Source organism: Ptiloglossa arizonensis, chromosome 1 (assembly GCF_051014685.1).
Source record: "Ptiloglossa arizonensis isolate GNS036 chromosome 1, iyPtiAriz1_principal, whole genome shotgun sequence".
NCBI classification, from domain to species: Eukaryota; Metazoa; Arthropoda; class Insecta; order Hymenoptera; family Colletidae; genus Ptiloglossa; species Ptiloglossa arizonensis.
This window is the reverse complement of record NC_135048.1, coordinates 4,808,764-4,834,135: the sequence shown is the minus strand read 5'-3', so window position 1 is coordinate 4,834,135 and position 25,372 is coordinate 4,808,764. Positions and strand designations below refer to the sequence as shown.

Here is a 25,372-nt window from a genome sequence, read left to right as displayed (position 1 = left end):
TGTTCGTTGATGGCACAGGTCGCGGGGGTGGTTTCGAGACGTCGCCTTGCGGGGCATCGATTTCGGGCCAGGCCGATGGCATCGGCGGGGTATCGAGGGGGTGTCCCGACATCGTGGCGAGAGCGCGTCGCGGCGCTGCTGCTGCCACTGGCGGCAAGCCGTTTCCCGAAAGCGTCCTCCTCCGGTTAGCTGGCAGAGCCGCAATCGCTTCTGCTCGCAGCAGGTCCTCTCCCCAAAGAGAGGATAGATCGCGAAACCCGCGTAAGAGTCAGACGCGCCGACAAACGGCGCGGCGCGGCGCGACGATCACTAGGCAGGAGTACGATCACTGTACGGGTCTGTTGGTGGCCTGGGCCTCTGGGTAACTCGGCTCCGCTGGCCGACCGGCTGCCGTGTGACGGGCGCTTACCGCGTAACGCACGTATCGTCGGACTTGGTCGGGTCCGTAGAGTCAGTCAGTCTACGTCGAAGTGTCCACGGCGACGGATCATCCGGCGAGATCTCGCGCGACGTATCGTTCCTCGTCGATCGGGGATAACCGGGTTAGGGACGAGTAACGGTGAAATAGTCGCTGAGACACGAAGGGTGTAGAGATATCGTCGAGGAGGTAAACGGACGTCTGGACGGCGTGCCGTGCACGAATGCTCGGTGCAGGCGGATGCGCCGGTGCACCAGCTGCAGCTGCCACTGCCGCTACTACCGCCACTGCTACCAGCACCGCCGGTGCTGCTACTGCTGCTGCTGCCGCCGCCGCCGCCACCGCTGGTGCTGCTGCCGCTGGCAGAGCCTCGCAGAGGTGTCCACCTCGTGGCAGTCGACACTTCCTACCGGACGGTGGTAGTGTCCAGGCGCGCTGGACACACGAGCCGCAGCCGGTCGCTGCTGCTGCTGCCGTTGTTCATCGAGCGTAAGGATTAAGAGAGGCACGGCCCGGGGAAGGAAGAGACGTAGGAAGAAGAAGGTGCTTGGTGACGCGGTGGTGACGGGTTGTTGGTGGTTGTTGGAAAATTCAAGGACGGAGGAAAAAAGGGGGTCTCGGGAAGGAAAGAGTGCGACGAACCCTTCCTCCCTTTCACGCGGCACACACTCTCGCGCGTATATACTGACGCGCGCGACGTGTCGCCGGTAATATAGCGTGCGCGCTTTCGTTTAGAGGGTTTCTTTCCCTCGGACGTAGGAGTGCCGGAATACACGCGGTGGCTCCTCTTCAAAAGTCGAGTTCCCGTCGGGGGTGAATTTCGTCTGCTTCCTACATCGCCCGCTCGACGTCGATCTAGCCGCGCTCGAGGGAAACTCTGACACCACGGTGACGAGGATTAACGTTGTTCTAGGGTCGTCGTCCTGGCCTCCTTCGCGATCAGTGTCGGTATGCCCCTTGGTTTTCCTTGGTTCTTTGTTTCGTCGGCTCGTCGGTGAAACGAAGAGATGAGAAGGGAGCTTCTACCGTAGCGCAACGATTCATACGATAACGTATCTCGCGTGCTGTTTAACCATAAACAATTCAGTGCGACGCGACGCGACGTGACGCGACGCGACGTGACGGGGCAACGTTGGCGTCCAGCCCCCGTAACGGGTCGTAGCACGCTCGAATTGATCCCAATACCGTCGATACACGGACACGCGTGATGTAAAGAGCGAAGCCAGTGCCGGGAAACGAGCCTAAAACCGTATCACGAGTAGACACGTCCGAGTAGACACGTACGAGGAGAGAGGGTTACACGTACGAGGCTAAACGAGAAGATTGCGGTGGTTTCACGGGGGTGTGCTGGTGGTATCGGTGGATCTCGACGGCAGGTCGTGGTGATGCCTCGCAGCAGCGGATCGTCTGGATCGCTGGGTGTCGTAGGTAAGGACGCCGCAGGTGCAGTCCCGGTTACGTACCAGGGTGTTGCGAGAAGGATACGCTGACGAGCGCAGCCCACGGTGGCACGGCAGTTGTCGCTCCTGCAGGCCATGTATTACGGTCCGGCAATCGACCGTACCGGCAGCAGCTGCAGTGCCAGCGACCTTCAGCAGCCGCGATCACCACGTCGACGCGGCGCTACGACGACCGGCGTCCCCGAGGACGCCGACGCCGAGGAGGAACTCCTGTCTCCGCGGCAGGAACCGGCTTACGTCGTCCTCGACGTTCAACCGACACCGGCCGCGGATGTTTGCTGCACCGCCTCCTGTCACGCGGGTCAAAGGCCAGGTAGAAGACGAGCCGGTGGAAATGCGGTTAGGATATTCCTGCTCGCCACCGCCGCTGCCTTCCTCGCACTCGCCGTCTCTCCTGGTAAGTCCTTTAATACTCACACGGACGACGCTCCTTCGGTCCTTTCATTCTCTCGGATATGGATCGTAGAGTCTTTCGATCCTCCTGTGGCTGACTATTTTAATCGCCACAGGGTGGAGTGGACGCGATCAAAGTCCTTTAATCGTCCGGGACATGGATCAACGAGTCTTTCGATTTTATCGTGTCTGCCATAGGATAAAGTGGACCAGATCGAACTCCTTTACTCGTCGTAAAGCCGAGTGGACAAGGTCCGAGTTCTTTAATTGTCTTAGGGCTGGGTCGACGATATCCGAGTCCTTTAATTCTCACGGGGCCCGAATGGACGATATCCGAGTCCTTTAATTGTCTTGGGGTCGGGTCGACAACAGTCCTTTAATTGCCACCGAGCCCAGTGGACAACATTCGAGTCCTTTAATTGCCTTAGGGCTGGGTCGACAACGTCCAAGTCCTTTAATTGTATCAGGGCTGGGTCGACAACGACCAAGTCCTTTAATTGTATCAGGGCTGGGTCGACAACGTCCAAGTCCTTTAATTCTCTCAGGGTTGGGTCGACAATGTCCAAGTCCTTTAATTGTCTCAGGGCTGGGTCAACCACGTCCAAGTCCTTTAATTGTCTCAGGGCTGGGTCGCCAACGTCCGAGACTCCTTTAATTGTCTCAGGGCTGGGTCAACCACGTCCAAGTCCTTTAATTGTCTCAGGGCTGGGTCGACTACATCCAAGTCCTTTAATTGTCTCAGGGTTGGGTCGACAACGTCCAAGTCCTTTGATTGTCTCAGGGCTGGGTCAGTCAGATCTGAATCCATGAATTGTCGTAGGGTTGGGTCGACGAGACTCGAGTCATTGGACGTAGTCTCGAGAAGACTACGCTTCTTATTGCAAGAGTTTTGCTCCGATAGACGTTTAGCAACCAAGACTCGAACGGAAAGTAACGATGGCTGGTTTAGTCTCGATAAGACTTACTCAGTTTCTTGCACCGACTCTATCTTTCGGTTTTGCAGAAGTTAATAATTGCTTTTAGCCATCTCCGATTGGCCGACCGAGGATGACTAATAACCGCGGAGTTAAACGAGTTCTAGACGTAAAATAACGACGAATGTTATTTGATACAGTTTCGATGAGACTCGTTCCGATTCTTTTCTCGATTCTACTTTCGTCGGTTCAGATCGGGTCAGATTGTTAACCGGATTGATCCACGGACTCCGAGACGAGTTTCAGACACGAAACGATCGCGGGTGCTATCGGAGGTAGTTTCGATTCTTTACTTCGTTTCGTGTGTCTATTCTAAATTTCCATTTTATAGGGAACAATTGCTTTCGCTAGCTTTTCGAGAGAGAGGGAGTTAGATAAGTCTTCGAAGAAATGGTAAGCGATATCGGGTCCAGTTTCGCCGAGACTTATCCCAATTCCTGTTACAATTCGTACTTCTCGGTTCGTCGACGTTCTAGCAAAGAATTATTCCTGGTCACATTCGAAGGGTCGATCGAACACGATCGATAGACACTCGCTCACCGAGTCTCGGTGATTTATGATCACTGGGTGTGTCTATTCTTCCGGGGGAATACCCCCGTGTCTGTAACGAAACACTGTAACTTCCAAGCTTCCTTTTTCCCTGTTAAATTACCCATTTACAATGCTTGTTCTGGGTTCGACGAGCAATGCCGATTCCCTTGGCTGGCTCGTTTTCGCAAAAGTGCGAGGCACGCTCGGCCTGCTCGAAACGCGAAAAGTAAACAGCGCGAGGTCTCGACGTCGCGAAAATAAGAAAAATATTCACGGGCGTGCTGGCGGTGAGGCGCCTGCAATGTGTCCACTCGAGCATGCAGATACGTGTATTATTAAAATGCTGCTCTGTTTCGCGATTCGCGCGTCGTCTCTCTTCTCCCCGATATCCTTTGATATCTCTTCTTTTCGATTCGACGTATGGAACGTCCGTTCGTCTTTTTGCTAGGGAAGGGTGTCGGGGAAGCATCGGGAGATTAATGAGGAGAAAGATACGCGGGACACTAATTGCGAACGATTTGGCGCTTTGGAACTAGGTGTGCATTCAGCTTTTTAGGTCGGCTTCTTTTCGTAGAACAGTCAAGTGGCAAGTCTGACAGTAACCATATGACGCATTGCGTCAAAATCCAGTGTCGAGGAAACTGTTGCGCGAGATTCGGTCCGCTTGGCATGTTCTAGCGCTTCTGTTCAATTTTTGCAAACGAGTGAACCGTTCATATTGGCCTTTTTTTTCTCATCGAGAGGGAGTGGGAGACGACGAGGAGTGAAAAATTCATTCTCGTTGTCGAGTCTTCGACAATTGCACACCCTCGCGTACAAATCATTTTTCAACTCGATCACGTTCGTCGATGTGTATCTATTTTATTGCGGGAACATTACATATTTTACGGAGGTTATTTTAAAGTATTCAATCTCGCGGTATTGGCTCTCGAACGGGTATTAGAGGATGTGATTTTCAATATCAGAGACGGTTCTTTTTTTTGCGGATTAAAATAGATCACTATTTTAGGTACCTTTTATACCGGTGCCATTTTTAGCCACGCAACGCCATTTATGCGCATAAAACGTCCCGATGCTGTTCGAGGGTTAATTAAGCTCTTCGGAGGTGAAATTGTTTAAACGGAGCTACGGTGAACGATGTCTACCATTGTACGTTACACAATGATCGTTCGATTCTCAACATTTTGTTATAAATTAGGCTAGTTTAAGTGGCCGTTTGGACGCTTTAACAATTGACGTTTAATCAACATTGTCACTGAATTTAATTGATATTTAGTGCCACCGCTCGGAACAATTAAGGAATCGCCTACTTGAAAGTCTTTAACCCCCGCTGGAGTTCTCAATACCTTAAAAAGCTCCAAGGGTCTCGTACTATGCAAGGTGTTCAGAACACGTAACTAAACGCGATAACGAAATCATTGTTACTCGTGAAGAAACAAACATTGTAAAACAACGCCTCAATGTTACAATCATAGACGAAACATCCACAGAACGTGTAAAAGTATTTCTTACATTCACGACCCCCCTACAAGTACAAGCGAAGTTGTAATTTTCGTGCACCCGTTTCTCAAACAAAAGTAACTTATACCTGACGTTATCGATCGTCCATTAATTTTCATTACCATCGTTTGTACGATTTTTCTCTCGTAATACACCGAATAAAATTAAGATTCAGCGGAGTGGTTCGATCGAGTCGAAATCCGATCGATTTGAAACGTTGCGTTTCTTAGGCCAACCGTTACGAAGAATTCGGCAGAAAAGTGGTTAACCTATTTATGTCTTCTATATATAATCCAGCTTTAAAAACTATTCAAAGGAAATATTCGTTTATAGAAAACGGCTCAGCATCGCATTCGTGGTTACAGGGAGTGTTTGCGGCTACAGTGATCGGTATCGTTTGCGTCCCGGGGGTGACAGTTCCGTTCGGCGTAATCGCAAGGTTGTCGGAAAAAAAAATTTGTTTACTCCGGACGTAAATGGGTTAAATCGATACCATCGCCCCTCGCAGCGAGCAAAAGGCGTACGAGAAAAATTTCAAGTAGCCTATCCGTCCGATTGCAAGTCCACTTGCACCACCACCGTGTAACCGCGAACAACTATTAATAGTGCCGCAAAAATATTTCTCATTCAAATTCCTCTCCATGGTCGAACGTGTCCATAGGCATCCCGCGTCTCCGGCAACACGGAAACGCCGCCTCGAAGAAGAAGAAGAAGAAGAAGAAGAAGAAGAAGAAGAAGAAGAAGAAGAAGAAGGAGGAGAAGGAGGAGGAAAAAAAAAAGGTATTTTCTCTTGGAACACCTTTGTCCCTTCTCCCCACCCCCGGTCGTGTTTTCCTTTCCCTCCACCCTGCCCCCAACCCCCCTCCTTCGCGCCACGGTTCCGTGGCTGACTCGTTCCGGTCGAAACGTGGCGTGTGGCCCGTAGACATCGCCGAGCCGCACCCACGCGCGCTATTTATCTCGTCGTCTGCCGAAGCCAAGTGCCAAGAGTGTATTTTTTCGCATACCACTCCTCCTCCCTCCTCCACCCCTTCTCGCGGCCTCACTTTTCCTCCACCGCCCCTCCCCGCGCCCCGCGGTTCGTCCGTCTTTCTTCTATTCGTCTATCCGTCTATTTCTATCCCCGATCCCGTCCCTCTTCTTTTACGTTTCGGCCACCGCGCCGCTCACACCCCCTCGCCGTTCACCTTTTTCCACGATTTACAAGGAAACAGGCAGACGCCGCGCGACCGAATCGTATCGAAGGAAACGGTGGTGGTGCCACTTCTTAAATTTAGACATTTTAGAAGGAGGAACCTAACGGTCTCCCTCCCGTCTACGCGTCGTGGCGAGCAATTGCGCCGATGGGATAGGTTTTGCGTCGTTTTTCCTCGCTTCTTTCCTCGCCCGATCTTCGAACGCACGGTGGAACGTGCACTCGGTGATACACCAGGGTTACACGATCGAACCGCGCTCAGGACGCGAGTGTTTTTCGGCAAACGGTACACGCACGCTGTGCATTGTACTTGTACGGGGCAGGAGCGAAATACATTGGCCGTTCAAGGTCACCCCCACCACGATACACTTCGATCGGCACGGTACTTTGTTTCTCGTACCTTCGTGCAAATCTGACGGGTGTAGAAGCTCCCATACCGGAACCGATATTTGAAATGATGCACAGTGGGATAGTGGGGTGGGAGAATAGTAGCGTAACGGGGCGTTGGTCGTTTTGTTACACGAGGAAAAGTACCGGAGGCTGAGCAATAGACCGCTGTCCTCGCTGTAACGTTCAGCCACCCCTACTACTATGCTTCTTGTTTCTTAATGCAAATCTGTAGTCGTCCACTTTATGTCTTCCTTTCTCGAGAAAATAAGAAAATTGAAAAAGAGAATTACTCTCCGAAGAGTTTTCAAAGTCGTCGTTCGTATTTCTTCGAATTCACTTCTTTGGAAAATAATAACATTTTCGAAATGTTTCCAGTTTCACTCGAATGATTAATCTATCGTGACTGCATTCGTACGTAATTCGAGGTTAGGTCAATAATAGCATATAGCTACGTTTCATTTTTTTACCTAGATAATACGCTGATCATTATTTCTATAGAGTTTCTTTCTTTTCTTTTTCATTCAATTCTGCATTTGTTTATTCTTTTGTCTTTTTGTATCAGTTTCGGTGACCTAAAAACGTATCGTTATTATTACATCGAATTTTACTATTCTTGCATTTTACTTTAACAGGAATCCTTCTAAGGGATTTCACAAATCTGTGCCCGACTATCGATCATTTGACTCAAGACGTACGTTGTTCTCGATCGTGATATCTCTTTGCAATTATTCAGTCTTTTATTATAGTTTCATTTGTCGCAAAATCCATTTTGGAAATACGTTTCGCGCTAAAATAATTCCACGAAGATTTACAAACTACTATATTTATTACACGGTAAAACTGTTAAAATTCGTTCAATTTATGAAATATATAATATAAATAAACGAGTCATCGATTACCGTGGCTAGGTATCTACAGTTACACGCGTCGGAGAGTTTAAAAAGATTTTTGACCCCGTTCAGGTTTAAATCCTTGATAAATCTTCGGTAGAATTCACCAGTCTGCGTGTGGTCGCGAACTATAAATAGATAGTTCCCTTCATATCCGTCATGTTTTCTATTAGCATTGCGTAATCAAACCATCCTGATTATTCCGGGGTTCGGCGTTGCATGAGTTCCCTTCAAACGCGAGTAAATGCGGACTTCTAAGAAAAACTTGGGATTTCTATGAGAGACCGAACATTCAACGGCCATAATTCTTTCTCACCGAGGGTGAGTCAGAGACCATCACCGTTCCCCTGTTCCCATCTTTTCAGACACGAGCCGGTCGCCCGATTTTACTTTATCGTAAATTAGATCGCGCGCCTTCCACGCTAGATCGATACCTATTTGTCACGTGCTCCGCAGCGATTCCATCTTCTCTTCTATATATTTTTTTTCTTTTCACGCAAACCACAATTAGGCGCTTTTAACTCAACCTCGAGTCGACTACAACCCTTGTTTTCTGGGGTCCTCGATGAATAACAATATTAAAAGTAATCTACGAAAATAAAAGGTGACGAGAGTAAGTCGAAAACGATCTAGATGAATATTGAGGTTAGATTTGTGTAACAGCGTGTAGCTGCACTTTACGTTTCACTCGTTCATTTACTTTTATTTTCTATTCCTGTTTTGTATCTCTACACTTGCGCAATAAAGGAAACAAATGAATGGAATCGATTGCGAAATTATACATATTTATGAAGACTCGAAATAAATACTGATCGTGTTGGGAACAAACGTAGACATGGATGTATAAGACCAAATATAGCTCGAGTAGGCGATTAATTCATTTTAATTTTATCCGATAAATGATATACTTCAGCGTAGAGTAAAGAGGTAAGGATTTTTATAAACGGGTTCTACTTAATTTAAAAAATTGGGCAAATTTTATAATTCAGCTTAAAGAATTATAAAAAAATAAATCTCAACGTTTTAAAAGTAATGCATTTAGTTTCATAGTAGGACGTGGTAGAAATTTCTGCTTTTTAAATATTTTTATCAAGCAAGTATAGAGATACAGATACACTAATATCAAAGGAATAAAATACGAGATACACATGTATATATGTGTATGAGAAATGAAGTGTAGATATGATTCTTAACCTCAATTAAAGTCTAACGAAATTGTGACCAAACAGTTTAGCTCGTCTTCTTCTTCATATACAAAGTGTTAAAATTCTGTTCTATTAAATAAATTTGAGAAATTTCAAAGCTAAATCTATTCTTATTATAATACAACTTTTCGAATAGAATAGAAAAAGAAAAGAGACAATGATAATATCTGGTAATGACAGTATCGCTATAAAACGGTAGATCTTTGATTGCACTTAACACTCAGGCGAGCTAGTTTATAACTACAATTACGAATGAAGTATTTTAAAAATATGTAGATAATTTATCTACAGATAAATTATAAATATTATCAAATTTTAAATACATTTGTGTCTATGGCATTTTTCGACGCATTGCAAATTTAATATTTTAAAAATATGTTTATATCTATGGACAATTTGTCTACAGATAAATTACAAATATTATCAAATTTTAAATACGTTTGTATCCATGGCATTTTTCGACGCAATGCAAATTTAATACTTTAAAAATATGTTTATATTTATGGACAATTTGTCTACAAATAAATTACAAATATTATCAAATTTTAAATACGTTTGTATCCATGGCATTTTTCGACGCATTGCAAATTTAATACTTTAAAAATATGTTTATATTTATGGACAATTTGTCTACAGATAAATTACAAATATTATCAAATTTTAAGTACATTTGTGTCCATGGCATTCTTCAACGAATTGCAAATTTAATATTTTAAAAATATGTTTATGTCTATGGACAATTTGTCTACAGATAAATTACAAATATTATCAAATTTTAAATACGTTTGTATCCATGGCATTTTTCGACGCATTGCAAATTTAATACTTTAAAAATGTGTTTATATCTATGGACAATTTGTCTACAAATAAATTACAAATATTATCAAATTTTAACTGCATTTGTGTCCATGGCATTTTTCGATGCATTGCAAATTTAATACTTTAAAAATATGTTTATATTTATGGACAATTTGTCTACAGATAAATTACAAATATTATCAAATTTTAAGTACATTTGTGTCCATGGCATTCTTCAACGAATTGCAAATTTAATATTTTAAAAATATGTTTATGTCTATGGACAATTTGTCTACAGATACATTACAAATATTATCAAATTTTAAATACGTTTGTATCCATGGCATTTTTCGACGCATCGCAAAGGATTCGTTACGGGCGAATCGGTTCTGATTTACCGGCGGTTTACGCGCGCAGACAACGCACAAGAGAGTCGATCTTCGATTGCCAGGAACGATATAACAAATCGCGGGTAAAACCGTTTATTTATCGGGCCGTTTGTCGCCGCGGCGCTAAAATAACGCTCGTCGCTGCGAGTGACGATAATTCAGCCGATTTTTCCGTGGCGACACTGTCGTTACATACGGCGGGCCGTGAAATGTTAAAATGGAACAAAGTTTACGCACCTCGGCGCTCTCGATTCTCCTCGGGGTGCTTCGGCACCGCAGTTGTTTTGCGTCCATCATTCTGAAAAGTTTATCGCGGCCCGTTTCTCGGCCGCCAAAACTCGACGCCGCGACCGCGGGGCGACGCGGAAGATTCTGTTTTTCCACGAGAGACCATTAAGGGAGGCTACGTATTTTGGGACACCCTGTATATTTGTATTATATTTACAGTCATGTTTTTCTTATTATATTTACGACGATATTCCCCCCTACATTTAGAACGTCTAATCTTACGGATTCGTGACGCCACAACCGAACATCCTTCTTTGGTCAATGCCAATATATTTCGAGAAGATTTCGATTGATTATTTATTAATCCTTCGAGAAAGCCTAGGATCTTATAAGTAAATAAATATTTCTCAAGAGGGTGTTCCCTACTCGGAGCCACCTTGTATATTTGTATTTTAGTCGCAAGCGTATTTTCTTATTATACTGACAAAGATATCCTACTCGATAATTAGAACGTCTAATCTTACGAATTTACGATCCTATATAACCTAACTGCTCCTTTGGACAATGATCGATTATTTATTATTCTTACTCGATAGAATCGGTTAATTACATTATTGTTACTAGCGGAGTGTAGGGGATTTTAAGTAAAGAAATATTTTTCAAGAGGTTGTTACACACTCGGGGTCACCTTGTATATTTGTATTTTATTCACTGTCGTATTTTTTTATTATACTTTTACGACGGTAGTCACCCTAGAATTTAACGTTTCGTTTTACAAGATCGTAACGTTATAACCCAGCATTTTTTATCGACCGGTGTGAGTATTTTGCGTAGGATTCGATTAATTGTTTATTATTTAACACGTCGAATCAACGGTACTGGCACAAGGCGTTACAAGTTAACGAATATCTTTTTTTTTCGTTTATCGTACGTTTCTTCAACTTATTCTCCATAATTTGTTATTCGCTCATATCTCGACTAAACTTTGCTTAATAGAATTATTATTCTTGATGTTTCTTCGAATCAAGACACGATTTTTACTTCGTTTCTCAGAGGCGATATTCTTTAACTACGCCGAGCACCGAACAGGAAACTTTATGCAAAACGCGAAGAGTCGTTAACCTCTTCAGGGACGAATTGTCTTGTTCGAAATAAACAAAAAATTCCAACTGATATTACACTTCGTTCAGTTGACAACACGTTATTTCGTTGAGAAATTTAACTGTGAATATTTTATTCATAATTTTCACGATTATATCTCGTACGGAATAACCTAAAAGTTAAACGTAAGCGTATCCACCAGGACCCTTGGTGAGGTTAGATATTTCCGGCAGAACAACAAATGTTCGTTGTTCTTGAACTTTTAGCGACACGTTTAAGGGCTCCCTTTGTGTACGCTTAGGCGCCAGACTAGCCAATGGGGCTGGTTTATTGTAATGGTTCGCACATTTACAGTATGATCATTGTACTCTTCTGTCGTTTGTACCTCCGTTACGTACAAAATGGTTGCCACTGAATAAGTAAACGAGCATAATAATTCACTCTGCAATAATAGACGCGATTAGATACGAGCGAGGAGTGTGAACGAGACTTAACAAGTTTTGGAATTTGTACAACGATGGACAATGTTAGGATACGGAATTTCATTACATTATCATCATCATCATTTTTATATCGGTAATTTAAAACTTTGCTAAATACGAAAGTGTTTATTTTATTTGGTTGAACGATAATCGAAGTATGTATTCGTAATAATATTTCGTTATTATTGAAACAGAATATGTTTGTAGTAACATAACCAGCAGAGGTTACGTATTTATTGGTAGTTGAGGATCAGCTATACAAGTTTATTTATAAATCGTATAAAAGCGATAATAGCCGATTTTGTATTTATTTAATTTATTTCATTTATCCCAAGGAAGTTTTCACTTTCGAACAAAAATGAGCGAGTTTTTTACCAAAATTTTTGTTACATAATCAAATTCGATCGACATCGCGCGATTCTCGTTCGGTCATCGTGTCAGCATGCACCGCTTCAAATTACGTCAATTCGGCGTGAACCTAACGTTCAGCGGCTCGTCAGCATTCTTTAAACTATTTTACGAGCGGACGAGTAGCCTTCACGAAAATAATTTTCTACTATCGACTGAAATACAGACCGAAGATTTATCAAAATAGCCTCTGTGTAACAAAGATGGCTGACCGATTTACGAACGAGAAATTAATTTTCGTGAAAGGGCATTGTAAATATGGTATTCGTAAACCGTAGGGATTAAAAATTCAATTTAACGTGTTACAATAAAAATTCGAGGGTCACGCATCGAGTAAACGTATAACGAAAAGCTAACTTAATTTCGTTACAATTAAAAGTGATTTTTAGTCTTGCAATCGGTAATAATCTCTGGTTCTAATCTCCAAGAAATAATTCTTAAAATTACTATTATAGTTCGGAATATGGAAAGTAGTTTTCGCGAAAGAAAATGCTCCGATTCGTAAACAAATATATGGGGCGCGAAGTTCAAAATACACGAACTGGAAAACAAGTGATAAAGAATCGCTTTCTTTCATAACGTCGTTAAAAATTCGACTCGCGATGAAATTTGTCAGCGAGGAATCCGCGATAAAGTATAATTTCCTATGGTTGCAATATTAACCGATTATAAAATTTCTGCCGGCGGGATAAAAGCGCGTAACTTTTCCCCGTGGCGCAAAAGGGGGACTACTTTCTCTGAAAGGGAGCATTATCGTACCTGTCACCGCGGTTTTCATTCTATCCAAAGGGATCCGCTTTTTTCATTGTCGTCTCGTTCAGGCCGCCTCTGAACTGGTTTCAAAATAATAAAGGGCAACCCTTTCTCCCCTCCTTGCACAAAAGACAGTGACCCAAATTCAGGGCCTGGATTCGTAGACTACGCGCGACCTCGGAACGTGAACGCAGCAATTACAAAATCGTGAGATTTTAACCTAAAATTGGACAAAAATTAAACATATGGACACATATTGAAATAACACGTAGGATCTACTAAAGTCATCACATAATTTCAAAGTTTCAAATCATTCTCTGTACGCGCTGAGAACATCTCGTAGATTATCGAGTGGAAATTTTGATTACCGACAATCCTAACTTTATCAATTTCGTATAGTTTATCGTTAATTTTGGAATGATTTCGTTTCCTTGTTTCGTTCGTAATTTGTCACCGTTGCAACATTTCAACGTCCATTCTGTCGAAAAATGTAGGTAATACCGCTGCACCGTCTCGAAATTGTTTTCAATCGATTATCCATGATTTGATCCTTTTCTTCGTCTCGAGAAGTATTTCGATTCGATCGTCGTCGAAACGCGTTCCGTATCAACGAAACCCTGTTTCTCCGTTCCAATTAGTCAGTGATTCACGCGAAATGGCCTTGAACCTTCTACCCGCGTCGTTATTAATTAAATGACGCGAGCTTAAGGGGGACGAAGAAGCTGACGCGTAGGGTGTATACGCAGGAGCTACGCGGGCCGAAGGCAGACACCTGCGGACGTAACACGCGCTACGATAAAGAAAGATAGTTGAAAATAAAAAAAAGGGCAATATACGCGATGGCGTGGTCCGGTGTATGACAGCTGCTGTCACGGGTGGTGCTTTGGCCATGTGCTCCGTTGCACGCTCGGTATTTCGTACACCCCCGTTTTGTACACGATAGAGTGGCATTAGCCTCGCTCATGGTGAAATTCGCGACGATTCGTGCGCCTATGGTTATCGATTTGTTCGTTGGATTGATCACGCGGCGTACAACAAGGTTCATTGTAAACAGCACTGTTCTCGTGCGATGGAAACACATATTTAATCACCGAGACCAAGGAAAAGTAATTTTCTTTAAAAAAGTGTTATATTCAAGGTCTAGACCACGTGCACAAAGTCCTCTTCAGAAACAAGACACATTGATTATCTGTACTGTAAATATAGATACTTGTAATAATAATTATATTGAGCGTAGATATTTTAATCCTTCAATTAGTATTAGAAGTATTTGGTACAGTGAAGATATGATAGATTGTTCAATAAGTTTTGTCGAACGATAAAGGTCTGGGTTAGGTCTGGGTTAGGTCGAACGACGAAACTTATTAAACAGTATAATACTGGGTTGCTCGATAAGTTTCGTCGTTCGATAAAATTTATCGAACAAGCTATTATTATACGTACAGTGTTTACACTAGTGTTGACACGTGGGTGGTAACGGGATAAGTAGTGTGACGAAATCTGGAGCAGAAGTCGAGTTTTGATGATCGCTCCAGTCAGCGATGATAGGTACAGAAAATGTGAGAGAATTTATAATACAACACGCAACTGAGCCCTTGCTTACCACTGTCTCGGTATTTAGAAATAGCACTCACCGATTCCCTGATCACGACCAGAATAGCAAATACACAGCCGACAATCATCTTGGAAATGAGAATTGCAAATTGTACTGAAGTAGAACAATACAGCCAGAGAGAACAATGGCTCGAAGCAAACCGGGTCTAATGGGCGAGAAACAGAAGTACACTTATCACGTAAGTATATACGAGTCCAATGGCCACAGGATAGCACACAGATATTTCCACCGTGACACGGAAGTACAAGTATAATTATAATTAGTATAATACGACAGATTATAATGGCCAGTAAGGACATCTAGAAACGTCACGAATAATGGTTACATGTGAGTTCAGAGTGCGGATTAGATCACGTTAAGTAATACGTAAAAGTAATACGAAGACTGAAGGCAAATTGTGGCCAATTGAGGTTAAGCTGTGAGCAAACTTTAAATTTTTTAGAGACTCGATTCGAGACAGTCGGATAATTGTCCGTTTCGTAATTACTGGGTCTCTTGTAGGAGAGTTAGACGTTACGCGGATAGATATCGGTTGTAACCTTCCTAGCAGAACCTATGAACCATACTTTGGAAATGTAATTTCACTGCACTAGTGATAGTTTCGATATAACCCTGATATTCGGTCCATTCTCTTGAACTATTCAAAGATCCTTCGAATAAGATGTTTCTAACGACACCTAAGTTGCCTAACCTATTATAGGTTAGTTATTCAGAGCTCGTACCACCGAGAGGAAACCTGACTAGGTCAAGAATCCTAACAGCTCCAGAGAACATCGTCCATGAACGGTGCTGTAGAGTAGACTCAGATTTGGTCAAGGTTCTAGCTGGCTATGCGATCCTATCATAATATTGCCCGAATAACCAATTTAAAATTAGGCAATATATTATCCGATAATAACCAACTCTAAGTCAAGGATCCAAATAGCTTCAGAGATATACATGATTGTTATTACAGAGTCGATCAGATTTGGTCAAGGTTCTAGATGCGATCCTAGCGTAATATCACCTAAAAATACAGTTTCAAATTGAACAGCATATTACTCGACAACATTCGACTCCAACTGGTCCAAGAATTTCTCAGAGTACGTAAATAATTCTCAAACGTCGATGCAGAGTTGTTTTTGTTTATTCAAGATTCTAGGTGATAATATAATTCTAGCGTAATATTGCTTAAAAATCCAATTTAAAATCGAATAGTACATTATTCGACGATACTCAATTCTCCAACTAGTCCAAGAATGCTTCAGAGTAGATAAATAATTCTCAAACGTCGATGCAGAGATATTTCTGTTTGTTCAAGACTCTAGATGATAATATAATTCTAGCGTAATATTGCTTAAAAATCCAATTTAAAATCGAATAGTACATTATTCGACGATACTCAATTTTCCAACTAGCCCAAGAATGCTTCAGAGTAGATAAATAATTCTCAAACGTCGATGCAGTGTCGTTTTTTATTTTTCGTAGGTTCTGAACGACAACGTCGTCCCAGTATCACCTGCAGAAGTTATTGAAAACAATTTCAAATCGATAAATATGTTATTCGATAAGGTCTAACGCTGACTAGGTCAAGAATCTCAATAGCCCCGGAGGACATCGTTCATGAACGGAGCTGTACTGCCGATTCAGATGCGGTCGCGATTCTAGGTGGCCATGCGATCGTGGCGTAGCTGAAGTTGCTGGTGGTGGTGGCGATGGTGGCAGTGCTTCCGGTGATAGTAGTGGGGGGCGCTTCGACTGGTCGTTCTGGGAGGGTTGCATAATACACCGACCATCGAGCTGCCAGGGCGTTGACTTTGCACGGCGTTACGTTTCTTACGCTTTGCTTCTCCCCCATTGCTAATACCGGTCCTCGTCGCTTGTCTTTTCGCCCGAACCCTCGGTTTATTTGCGAACAAGTCGCTCGGCCGTACTTTTTCTTTCATTACTTCGAAACAATTGTAAAGTAGAGCTTCGTTGTGGTTGTTGGATCGCGGCGGGGAATTGTGCGCGACTAACCCGGTGAAATAGGCGAGCGTGAACGTCGTTCGGTCGTTTGCGATTATTTTCATTGTAGAACGTGATTTGTGTGGCTGGGTTGGGCCTAGGTCCTTGTTCGAAAGCGAAACGAAATATCAATAGGGGATGACACTCTATCGTCCAATAAAACGCGGTTCTCGCTCGGTGTTGATACATTCATTCGATACGAAACTTTTCCGAAATAATTCTATCGTGTGTTAATTCTTCATTGGTAATAACAATTCTATTCTCCGAGTTTTGCGTGGATAGTACCGCGATAGTAGTTTCTCGAAAATTTCAGTCACATTTGCAGACAAAAATATTTTAACCGTTTTGAGGTTAACTTTTGAGGTTAAGAGGAACACTTCGATCATTCTTAGATTACTTTCTCTGGTTGAAATGAATTATTGAAAACTATTAGATAGGTATAATGTTTCGTCGGTTCGTATTCTTGCGTGAAAGGTAAAAACTACCCTTAAATTTGCTATTGCAATATCTGTGTGTTTGGAACAAATACAGATGAAAAAAACACGTCGAGTGTGTAGAAAGTTTGAGTTTTAACGAGCAGTAGCAAGGTTTGAATAAAAACTTGTCGAGTTTCAGATGGCGCCACTGGTAGCCAACCAGATATATCGTCTTATTTAATGTTTGTGGTTGTCTTTTTACTTTCTTCGTTTCTTCGAAAAGTTTTATTCCACGAGCGTAACGGAAGTTGTTTCAATTGTAACGGGGTTACATCATTCCCAGACAGTGAGTAACGCTCCTGTTTGTCGAATAAGGGTTGTATAACGCGATGAGCAATAAGCTTTCAGGGCGTTGGATATCTGCAACGTGTCCGTTCGTCTCTCTCCCTTCCTGGCAGTGTCGTTGCTCTTGTTTGCACACCCTTAATGCACTTAGCAAATGCGAATACACACGGATCTATAATTCGTCGCAGCGCCGTTCGAATTACGACGAAAGAGAGGACAATTTTAAGGATCTTAAGGTGTTCCTTTTCCGTGGAATCGAATACCAGATGGACGAGTTATTGCACGGTTTCTCCGTTACGATGGAATAATACCGACTATTCGAAGGCACGAAGTATCCTGAATCCTGGTTTATCGATTGACGATGACGGTGTGGTTTCTTTTATAGCGCAATGCTGTGCTAGACAGGACTACGTTTTCTTCGGCACGGAATCAGAATCCTCATTGACTTCGCGTGACCTGTCACTTTTTTTTTCCACCGGAACGCGTATCGATAGGGAATAAATGCTTATTTCATTCCCAAAGCAATTGTAATTTCGCGGAAGCGAGCCGGAACGATCGGACACGATGAAATAAAGATGAGGAAAATTGTTAGAAGAAGACTGATTACTGTAAACAACGTGTGATGAAATTCTACGTAGGATTTCAACGAGTCATCCACTTGCGATTATTTACAATACATTGTACAAGTGGAATTTAAATAAAAATATTGTACGAACGAATGTACGATGAAAAATATTGTGTAAGCAACTGATATCGATGTTTAATAACAGTAATTAATAATTTTTATTCATCGTAGAATCAAAGTACGATAAATAGACGGAGTTATACAAAAACGGTTTATCGTTACAACGATCAGATCTTTTTAAAATTTTCTATGGGGTTTTATAAATTTTTAAAAACTTTCTATCAGCATCGTAAACCCTAATCTACTAATTTAAACTTATTCCTGTTCGAAAGCTAAGCATATTGTCTGCAATATTTAACATTTTACTCGAAAAAAATCGGTTTCATCCCTTTGAGGTCCGGCCGGTTCTGTCACGGGTCGCGAAACGTGATATCGCACGGTCGATTTGCAAGCTCGCCGAAGTCAATGCCCTTTCGTTTACGTTCTACAATTTTGTTCCTTGAAAAAGAACTAACCTTATCGGTCTACAACCCGCGTGACTAGCCCACCATTTACGTAGAAGATCGTTCTAGATTTTAGAGGAATCTTAAAAGTGCATTTCTTGCCTTTCTTTCAGCTCGGTAGCTCAACGACTACAAATTTTAATATTTATTTTTACCATCTGGGTTAATTACCTTCTCCTCTTCTCGTTTCTCGAGAAAGATAATTCTTAAGTAGGTCGAATTTTACGGAAAACAGTTACCAAGTAGGATGAATACTTGTCCCTAAATCTGATACTCTAGACACTCATAATCAGTACTTGGATCACTTAGGCAGCTACGATTGTCATCGGTCACGCACATAATTCAGGGCTTAAGTGAGTCATCTTCCTCGTGGAAACGAAGCTTAAAGATACTAGGGTGACTCTACTTCTAACAACTGTAGGGAGGAATCGTTCAACTTAGCGTGGTATTCTATCGGATGGCTGGTGTTTAAATCGTCAATGAATTTATTTATATCCCAGATTTAACTTGTACCGAATATTTTAAATAAACGACCTTCGTCACCCGATTCAAAATGTTCGAGGATACACCTACGAACGATTTCATTCCTTGTCGAGAAATTCCATGGTTTAACAGCTGGAACCTGCTGTAAAAGTTAAACACTACAATATTAGCCTACCAACTTTGGTGTCGCAGGATAGTGCCAAAGTAATCCATACTGTTCTATCATACTTGAAACTTTTCGCGGTCGGTCACTTTATCGTTCTATTTTTGATGCGATGCAAAAAAGTTAACTTACCAATAAACAGTTGAATTTACTAAATTATTACCGATCTGACCAAAGTACAGTCGATGGTAAAGTTGCGTGCTCGGTTAAGTAAGTGTACGTACCGCAGTTGGTTATAGTTTACCAATTTTTTACTCGAGATTTGCTCTAGCACGAGGATTAACGCAACGCCTAGAATTTGGTCTTCGAGATGACAGCTAATTTCTGAAAAGATCGAGCACTGACGTATTATAATGTGTGCTTGTTAAACGAGTATCCACGTAACGAGTAGAATCAGTGTATTCAGCTCGAGTATTCTATTTTGTTCCATTGAGAATAGATCCCTGATCTATAAGCAGAGAACCGAACAATTTCAGACTCGAAATATCATTTTAAATTTACTAACGTGTTATTTAACTAGTACGTTGTGTAACCGATTAAAATGTCTACCTATTCTATTCAATTGGTGAGTTGGAGCGATCAAAGCCAAGGATCAACCGTACGCCCGGATTTTGGGTTTTCGAAGACTCCGTAATCCCAAAGTCCTGAGAGACGGTCTCCGTCGTCTCCGTTTCGCCGGAGATTAAAATGTCAGCACACGTTGGAAACTGAAAGCGAGGCGACCCATTAATTTAATCGCGCGGATAGAAACCGTCTTTCGTAGGACCACGAGGAGACGGTGGCTGGGCCGCGTGTGACTCTTTGGGTGTTCTCACGCCTGCGAAATTGCCAATACAAATCGTGACATCACCAGCGGGGAATTCGAATTCGAATTGTACGGTATGGCCGGTACCCGACACAAAGAGGGCTTGATTCACCGCCAGCGTTGGTTTGATCTACTGCCAAATCAGCCGACCAATATTACTTCCATTTAAGAGCGTCGGCATCCAGTCGCGGCGCATTCTGCGCGCATCAAATTCCGTTGATATCAATAAGTAATATGACATCCAGGGAGGACATATATATACGCCGGTCACCGAGGCGTATAAAGGTCGATTGTGCCTCTCGGAACGTTTATCCTTCTTTTTAGAGACCACCGAAGTTAGGCCCTCCTGTTACGATCCGTGCTGCCGGCCGGCTTCGGGGACCACACGCGTCGATCGCGTTCGTTTTCGCGACACTTACGCTCTCTCGCGTGCTCGAGATCGTTTGGAAAAATTTAATGCGAGCCCCAGACGCGATCAGACGTCTGCCTTCGGTCTCCCATACTAGTTACCTATTACGCGATTTGTTTAGGGACGGATTGCGTGGCGTAGCTTCTCCCGTAGATTATTAAAAATGATACTCGTCTAGAAGAGTGCTTTCTTAGAGAGTTCAAAGAGGGAAAGAATTGTTTCTTTTTTAGCGAAAAATTATCACGAGTCGAAGATACTTCATAGGGGTGATTTTACCCAGGCATTGGAACTTGAAGATTCGTTTCGTTTCGAGGAAAGAATAATTAAAATAAAAATTAGCTTTCCTTGTAAGTCGAACGTTGTATCCGGTTACCCGATGTATTTTAAAATCGCGTACAGGTAGTATGAAACGCAGTCGGTGAACATTTTTGAGGATATGAAGCGAGCTCGCCCAGTCGTGTCGGTTCGAAGATAAAATTGAATCCAATTTTGAATCGAACGTTACATTTGGCAATCTGACGTTTTCTAGACCACAAGTGGGAGATTGTCGTGCGAATCTTCGAGGAAATGAAACGAAACTACCTAGTCACGTCGTTCTCTCAACTCTTGATTCCTAACCTAGATCCACTAACGGGGCACTGATCGCATTTGGAAAAATACCGATCCGATACGTTCAATCTCGTATGTACTCTGTTTGATCTTCAACGGAATTGGAGAGACGCGAATAAATTTCTATCGACGAATAAATCTCTCGAGGTCGAGTTCCGTTAGCGATAAGGTTCGTAGAGTCACACGGGCGTACGATGTAAAAGGTTAATCGGTCCAGTTCGAATCCAGCCCTTAAGAGGCTAACAATATTCGAACGGAAAGAAGTTGCATAGGTGAGGCAGCTAGAGTCGAGTGACCTCCTGCCCCCGGCCTATCACCCCTTACATCCACCGTTCTCCTCGTGGCACCCTCGTGGCATACGCCCCTCTCCGCCCCCATCCTGCCGCCGCCCCGAACCCCCGCCGCAAGCCCAGCTTTTTCTCGGGGGTTCATCGATCGCCCCCAATCACCCACACCTGCCATCTTGCCTCTCTCTATCCCCTTAAAACCCCGAATGCTTTCTTGCCGCGAGTCTTCGTTTTCATTTTCTCGATTCGTCTTTATTTTTTTTTTGTTTTTTTTTTTATTTTTTTGTCTTTCAGCGCCGCGAGACTCGCTGGTTCGATCTCGGTGGCTTCGATTTCGTTCCTCGAACCTTTCGCCACTCTGATGTTTCGAGGGTGGCGAGTTTACTGCGCTTCAATTAGGATTATTCTCGAGGCCTCCGCAGCTTCAATCCGGATTTTCGGATTAAGATTTTGCAATTACGTTTACATTTACGATTTATCGTGGAAATTTAATGGTATTTTTTTTCCTGTTTCTCGAGAACTGTCGTTAATTATCTTTTTTTTTTATTTTTAAGTTACACGAGCAATCTTGTTTATCTTTATCCGACGGAATACAATACGTAGATAGGTGGTTTTGAAAATTCATTTTCGATTTTGCAAGAGAAGTGCAATTGTTTAGAATCGCGTTTCAACTTTCCCTTTTCGTTGTCATTTACCATTAATTCTGCCTAGAGAATTATACGTGCATATTTTATGTATTAATACTAAACTCTCTTGTTACGTGGTTTGGTACTTTTTATTGTTAATCTATCGTAATGATAAATTAAAGTTTCATTTCATACCGGGTATTCGCTCCATTTTCGTTTCCATTTTCCACGTTCTTTCAGTTCTTCGAAGACCTCAGCCTCGGTTCGTCCCTTTATCTTCTGCAAACACTGAACTTTCATTTCACGGCTTTGTTCCCCTCATCCCTTATTCCATTTCCGGATCGGTCGACTGTGATTTTATCTCACTTTCCATCGAAATTAGTTTTTCCTCCTGATCATTTACACTTCGCTGTTTTTAATCTCTGAGAGAAGTAAACATTTATTTTTCTACTCTCGTTCGTTCGTTCGAAACTTACGACCAACGAATTTACCATCAATACCGTTTCTATCGAAAAGTGATTCCATTCTGTTTTAACTTTGCGTGTAAATATCGATCGTGTGTCTCGTTATTTCATATTAATTTTCATTTCTTTAAAGAAGAAATACTTTACCTCAATTTGAGAAGCAAACTTTGAAAGTCCAACCCAATACTTCTCCACATTGGAAAAACAAAATTTGAAATCTTGAACCAGTAAAAAATTTTTCCGTGACAAAACGAAGAAAAGTAAGTTACCTAACCTAACTTGATTTATTATTTTACGTTCGTTATTTATTTCCGTACAAAAATTATGCTCTCGGACCGTTCGATATTTCCGGATCATGGTTGCTCGAAGAACGTCTCGCGTACCCGTTCCTTACGATCCGGGGATGGTCACCCTAACCTCGAAAAAGCAGTCCGCGACGCTCTCGCAGATACGAGCCGTAGTTCCACGAACTGCCGTTGTAAATTCGTTTTGCGCCCATTACCGAAATTACAATCGACGGTTGAAAAGGTCGCGCAGATATCGATGAACCGAATATTAATGGCCGTCGGCTGTAACGCCAATTGCTGTTAATTACCAGCACGCATCCACCTCAATTGAGGCTCGTTTCTGCGCCACCCTCTCCGCCGTTGTTCGCCACCGTGCCGTGCTCCAACACACTTCGATGCCACACGCATTTGGTAAGGTCACGGTCGCAACGAGCTTCAGAAATTTCAGTCTCCTCGAGGCTCGGCGATACGCCTCTTTACAAGCGGCTGCTGCGCCCCGCTATAACCTGCACTCCATTCCAACCCAATTCCTTTTCTTTCATAACCGCGACACGGTCTGGACGATTTCCAACGTTTTCCAGCTGGGCGGAAATTAATTTTCATGGGGAAATTCGGCCGGATTCGAGAACCGGGGAAACACCGGAAATGGAAAAGTTACCTGCGCACCGATTTCCCCGCGGCCATGCGCCACCCTAGTAGCGAAAATTGGCGACCTTTCGTTCGGTATCTGTCCAGTGGTTCCGTAAGAGATTTATACTAGGTTGTTCGATAAGTTTTCTCGTTTCTTACATTGTGAAAATATACTACGGCACTTGAACTTTGAACAATTGTAAATATACGAACGAGTCGACGAATCACACTTCGCAGATGTTCATAGGACAGTAGTACCATCTTTGGAAAAATAAAACGACGAAACTAGTAGCTCCATTTCTTGTCGAACGACAAAACTTAACGAGCAACCTGTTATTTCCTTATTTTCCAATGGTGTCAATCGTCCGAATATTTCCAATAGGTATTAATGTGTACTTATAAATAATAATATCGAACAGTAGCACCATCTTTAGAAAAATAAAACGACGAACCTAATAGCTCCATTTCTTGTCGAACGACAAAACTTAACGAGCAACCTATTATTTACTTATTTTCCAATGGGTATCAATCGTTCGAATATTTTCAATAGGTATTAATGCCTACGTATAAATATTAATATATTGTATATTTATATTTTATATAATATTTACAAAAATTGTACTTATTCGCGAAAGATGTAGGAAAAGGAAAAAAAATATTTTTTTGACGATAATCCCTGATGTCTTCGATTATTACCATGGTTTATTCTGTGACAATATTTTTAAATATCAAATAAGTTAATTTGAAAAGCAGGTTAGCTGAGAACGTTTGACGGCATTGAAACAGGTGTTTGTTTCGTTCGAATTGAATCAATTATCGCAAAAAGAAGCTAATGATCGATTTTGCAAATAAAATGCGCGAGGAAAATAGAAAACGACGAATGGAAAATGTTTTTACATTCTAAAAGACTTCTAAATATATTAAAAAGGAACTACGTTCAATACATTTTGATGTTAGGTTTACATGCAACCTATGTCTGTACCTATGTTGTATTTAAATAATCGGTACACTTTCTCCTGATATGAATAATATATATATATATATATATATATATATATATATATATATATATATTATTGAAATTATTATACAAAATTCATGCTTGTATAAATTTAAAAGTGGAATTATCAAAGTTTTAACCATAGTCCAATGTATTCGAACGTTATATATATATATATATATAATAAATTAAAAATAATAATAATAATAATGATAATAATCCTTAATTAAAGTTCAACATTTTGAGAGAGGTGAAAACGAAATGTGCATGTCGAGCACAAAAAATTAACAAACAATTAACTCTATGAATAATTATTATATATATTGTACACTAATATGTATATTACGTGTGTGTTGTACTAAGCATCGTGAACAAATTGTCCGACTTTAATGAAACTAGAACGTGGTCGTATAAAATTGAATGCCAGAAAGGTGAAAGACGGAAATGTCACGGAACCGTGATAGGCAGTTATGTTTGTGACATTTCCTACGGTGTCGTGCTAAACATGTACAATTCGCATCAACCGCTATGTGACGGATGAGGGTAGCAGATTTACATTTTCAAGCGATAAAGAATTTATATACTTCGGGCATTAGATATGCAATATGCAAAACTTTCAATGCTCGTTTCTGTTACTATAACTGTCATATATGACGATGATTATGTAATTGATCAAAGTTAATAGTTTTAAATACTCTTTTGTTCCAATAATAATAATCTAATAATAATATATACGTACATATCGTATATGGAGGCTATTGTAAAAAAATTCATGCTTGTATAAATTTAAAAGTGGAATTATCAAAGTTTTAACCATAGTCCAATGTATTCGAACGTAAACTAGGTATTCTTGAAAGAATGATCCAAGGTTTCATCAGTATTGCAGCTAGCTTTATTGTTATGGATATTATCTACTTAAGATGCTCGTGCTTTAGTACCGTTTACGATTGGTCATCGGTTACGAATATTTTAATTGGACAGCTCGTAGCTGTAAATAATAAACA

The 25,372-nt window shown here is 41.9% G+C and overlaps 1 protein-coding gene across 4 annotated transcripts in view; it reads left to right on the top strand.

Annotated features, from left to right (window-relative positions):
• Window positions 1-533: 533 nt before the first annotated feature.
• Window positions 534-25,372, top strand: part of LOC143150042 (protein kinase C-binding protein NELL1) — a 108,566-nt gene continuing 83,727 nt past the window's right edge. The window contains exon 1 of one of the 4 annotated variants that reach the window (XM_076318043.1): window positions 534-2,275. In XM_076318043.1, coding sequence (XP_076174158.1) covers window positions 1,954-2,275 — 322 coding nt within the window. In that variant the 5' untranslated portion in view covers window positions 534-1,953. The remainder of the gene's footprint in view (window positions 2,276-25,372) is intronic. The other 3 variants (XM_076318048.1, XM_076318053.1, XM_076318058.1) reach the window with 3 other exon arrangements.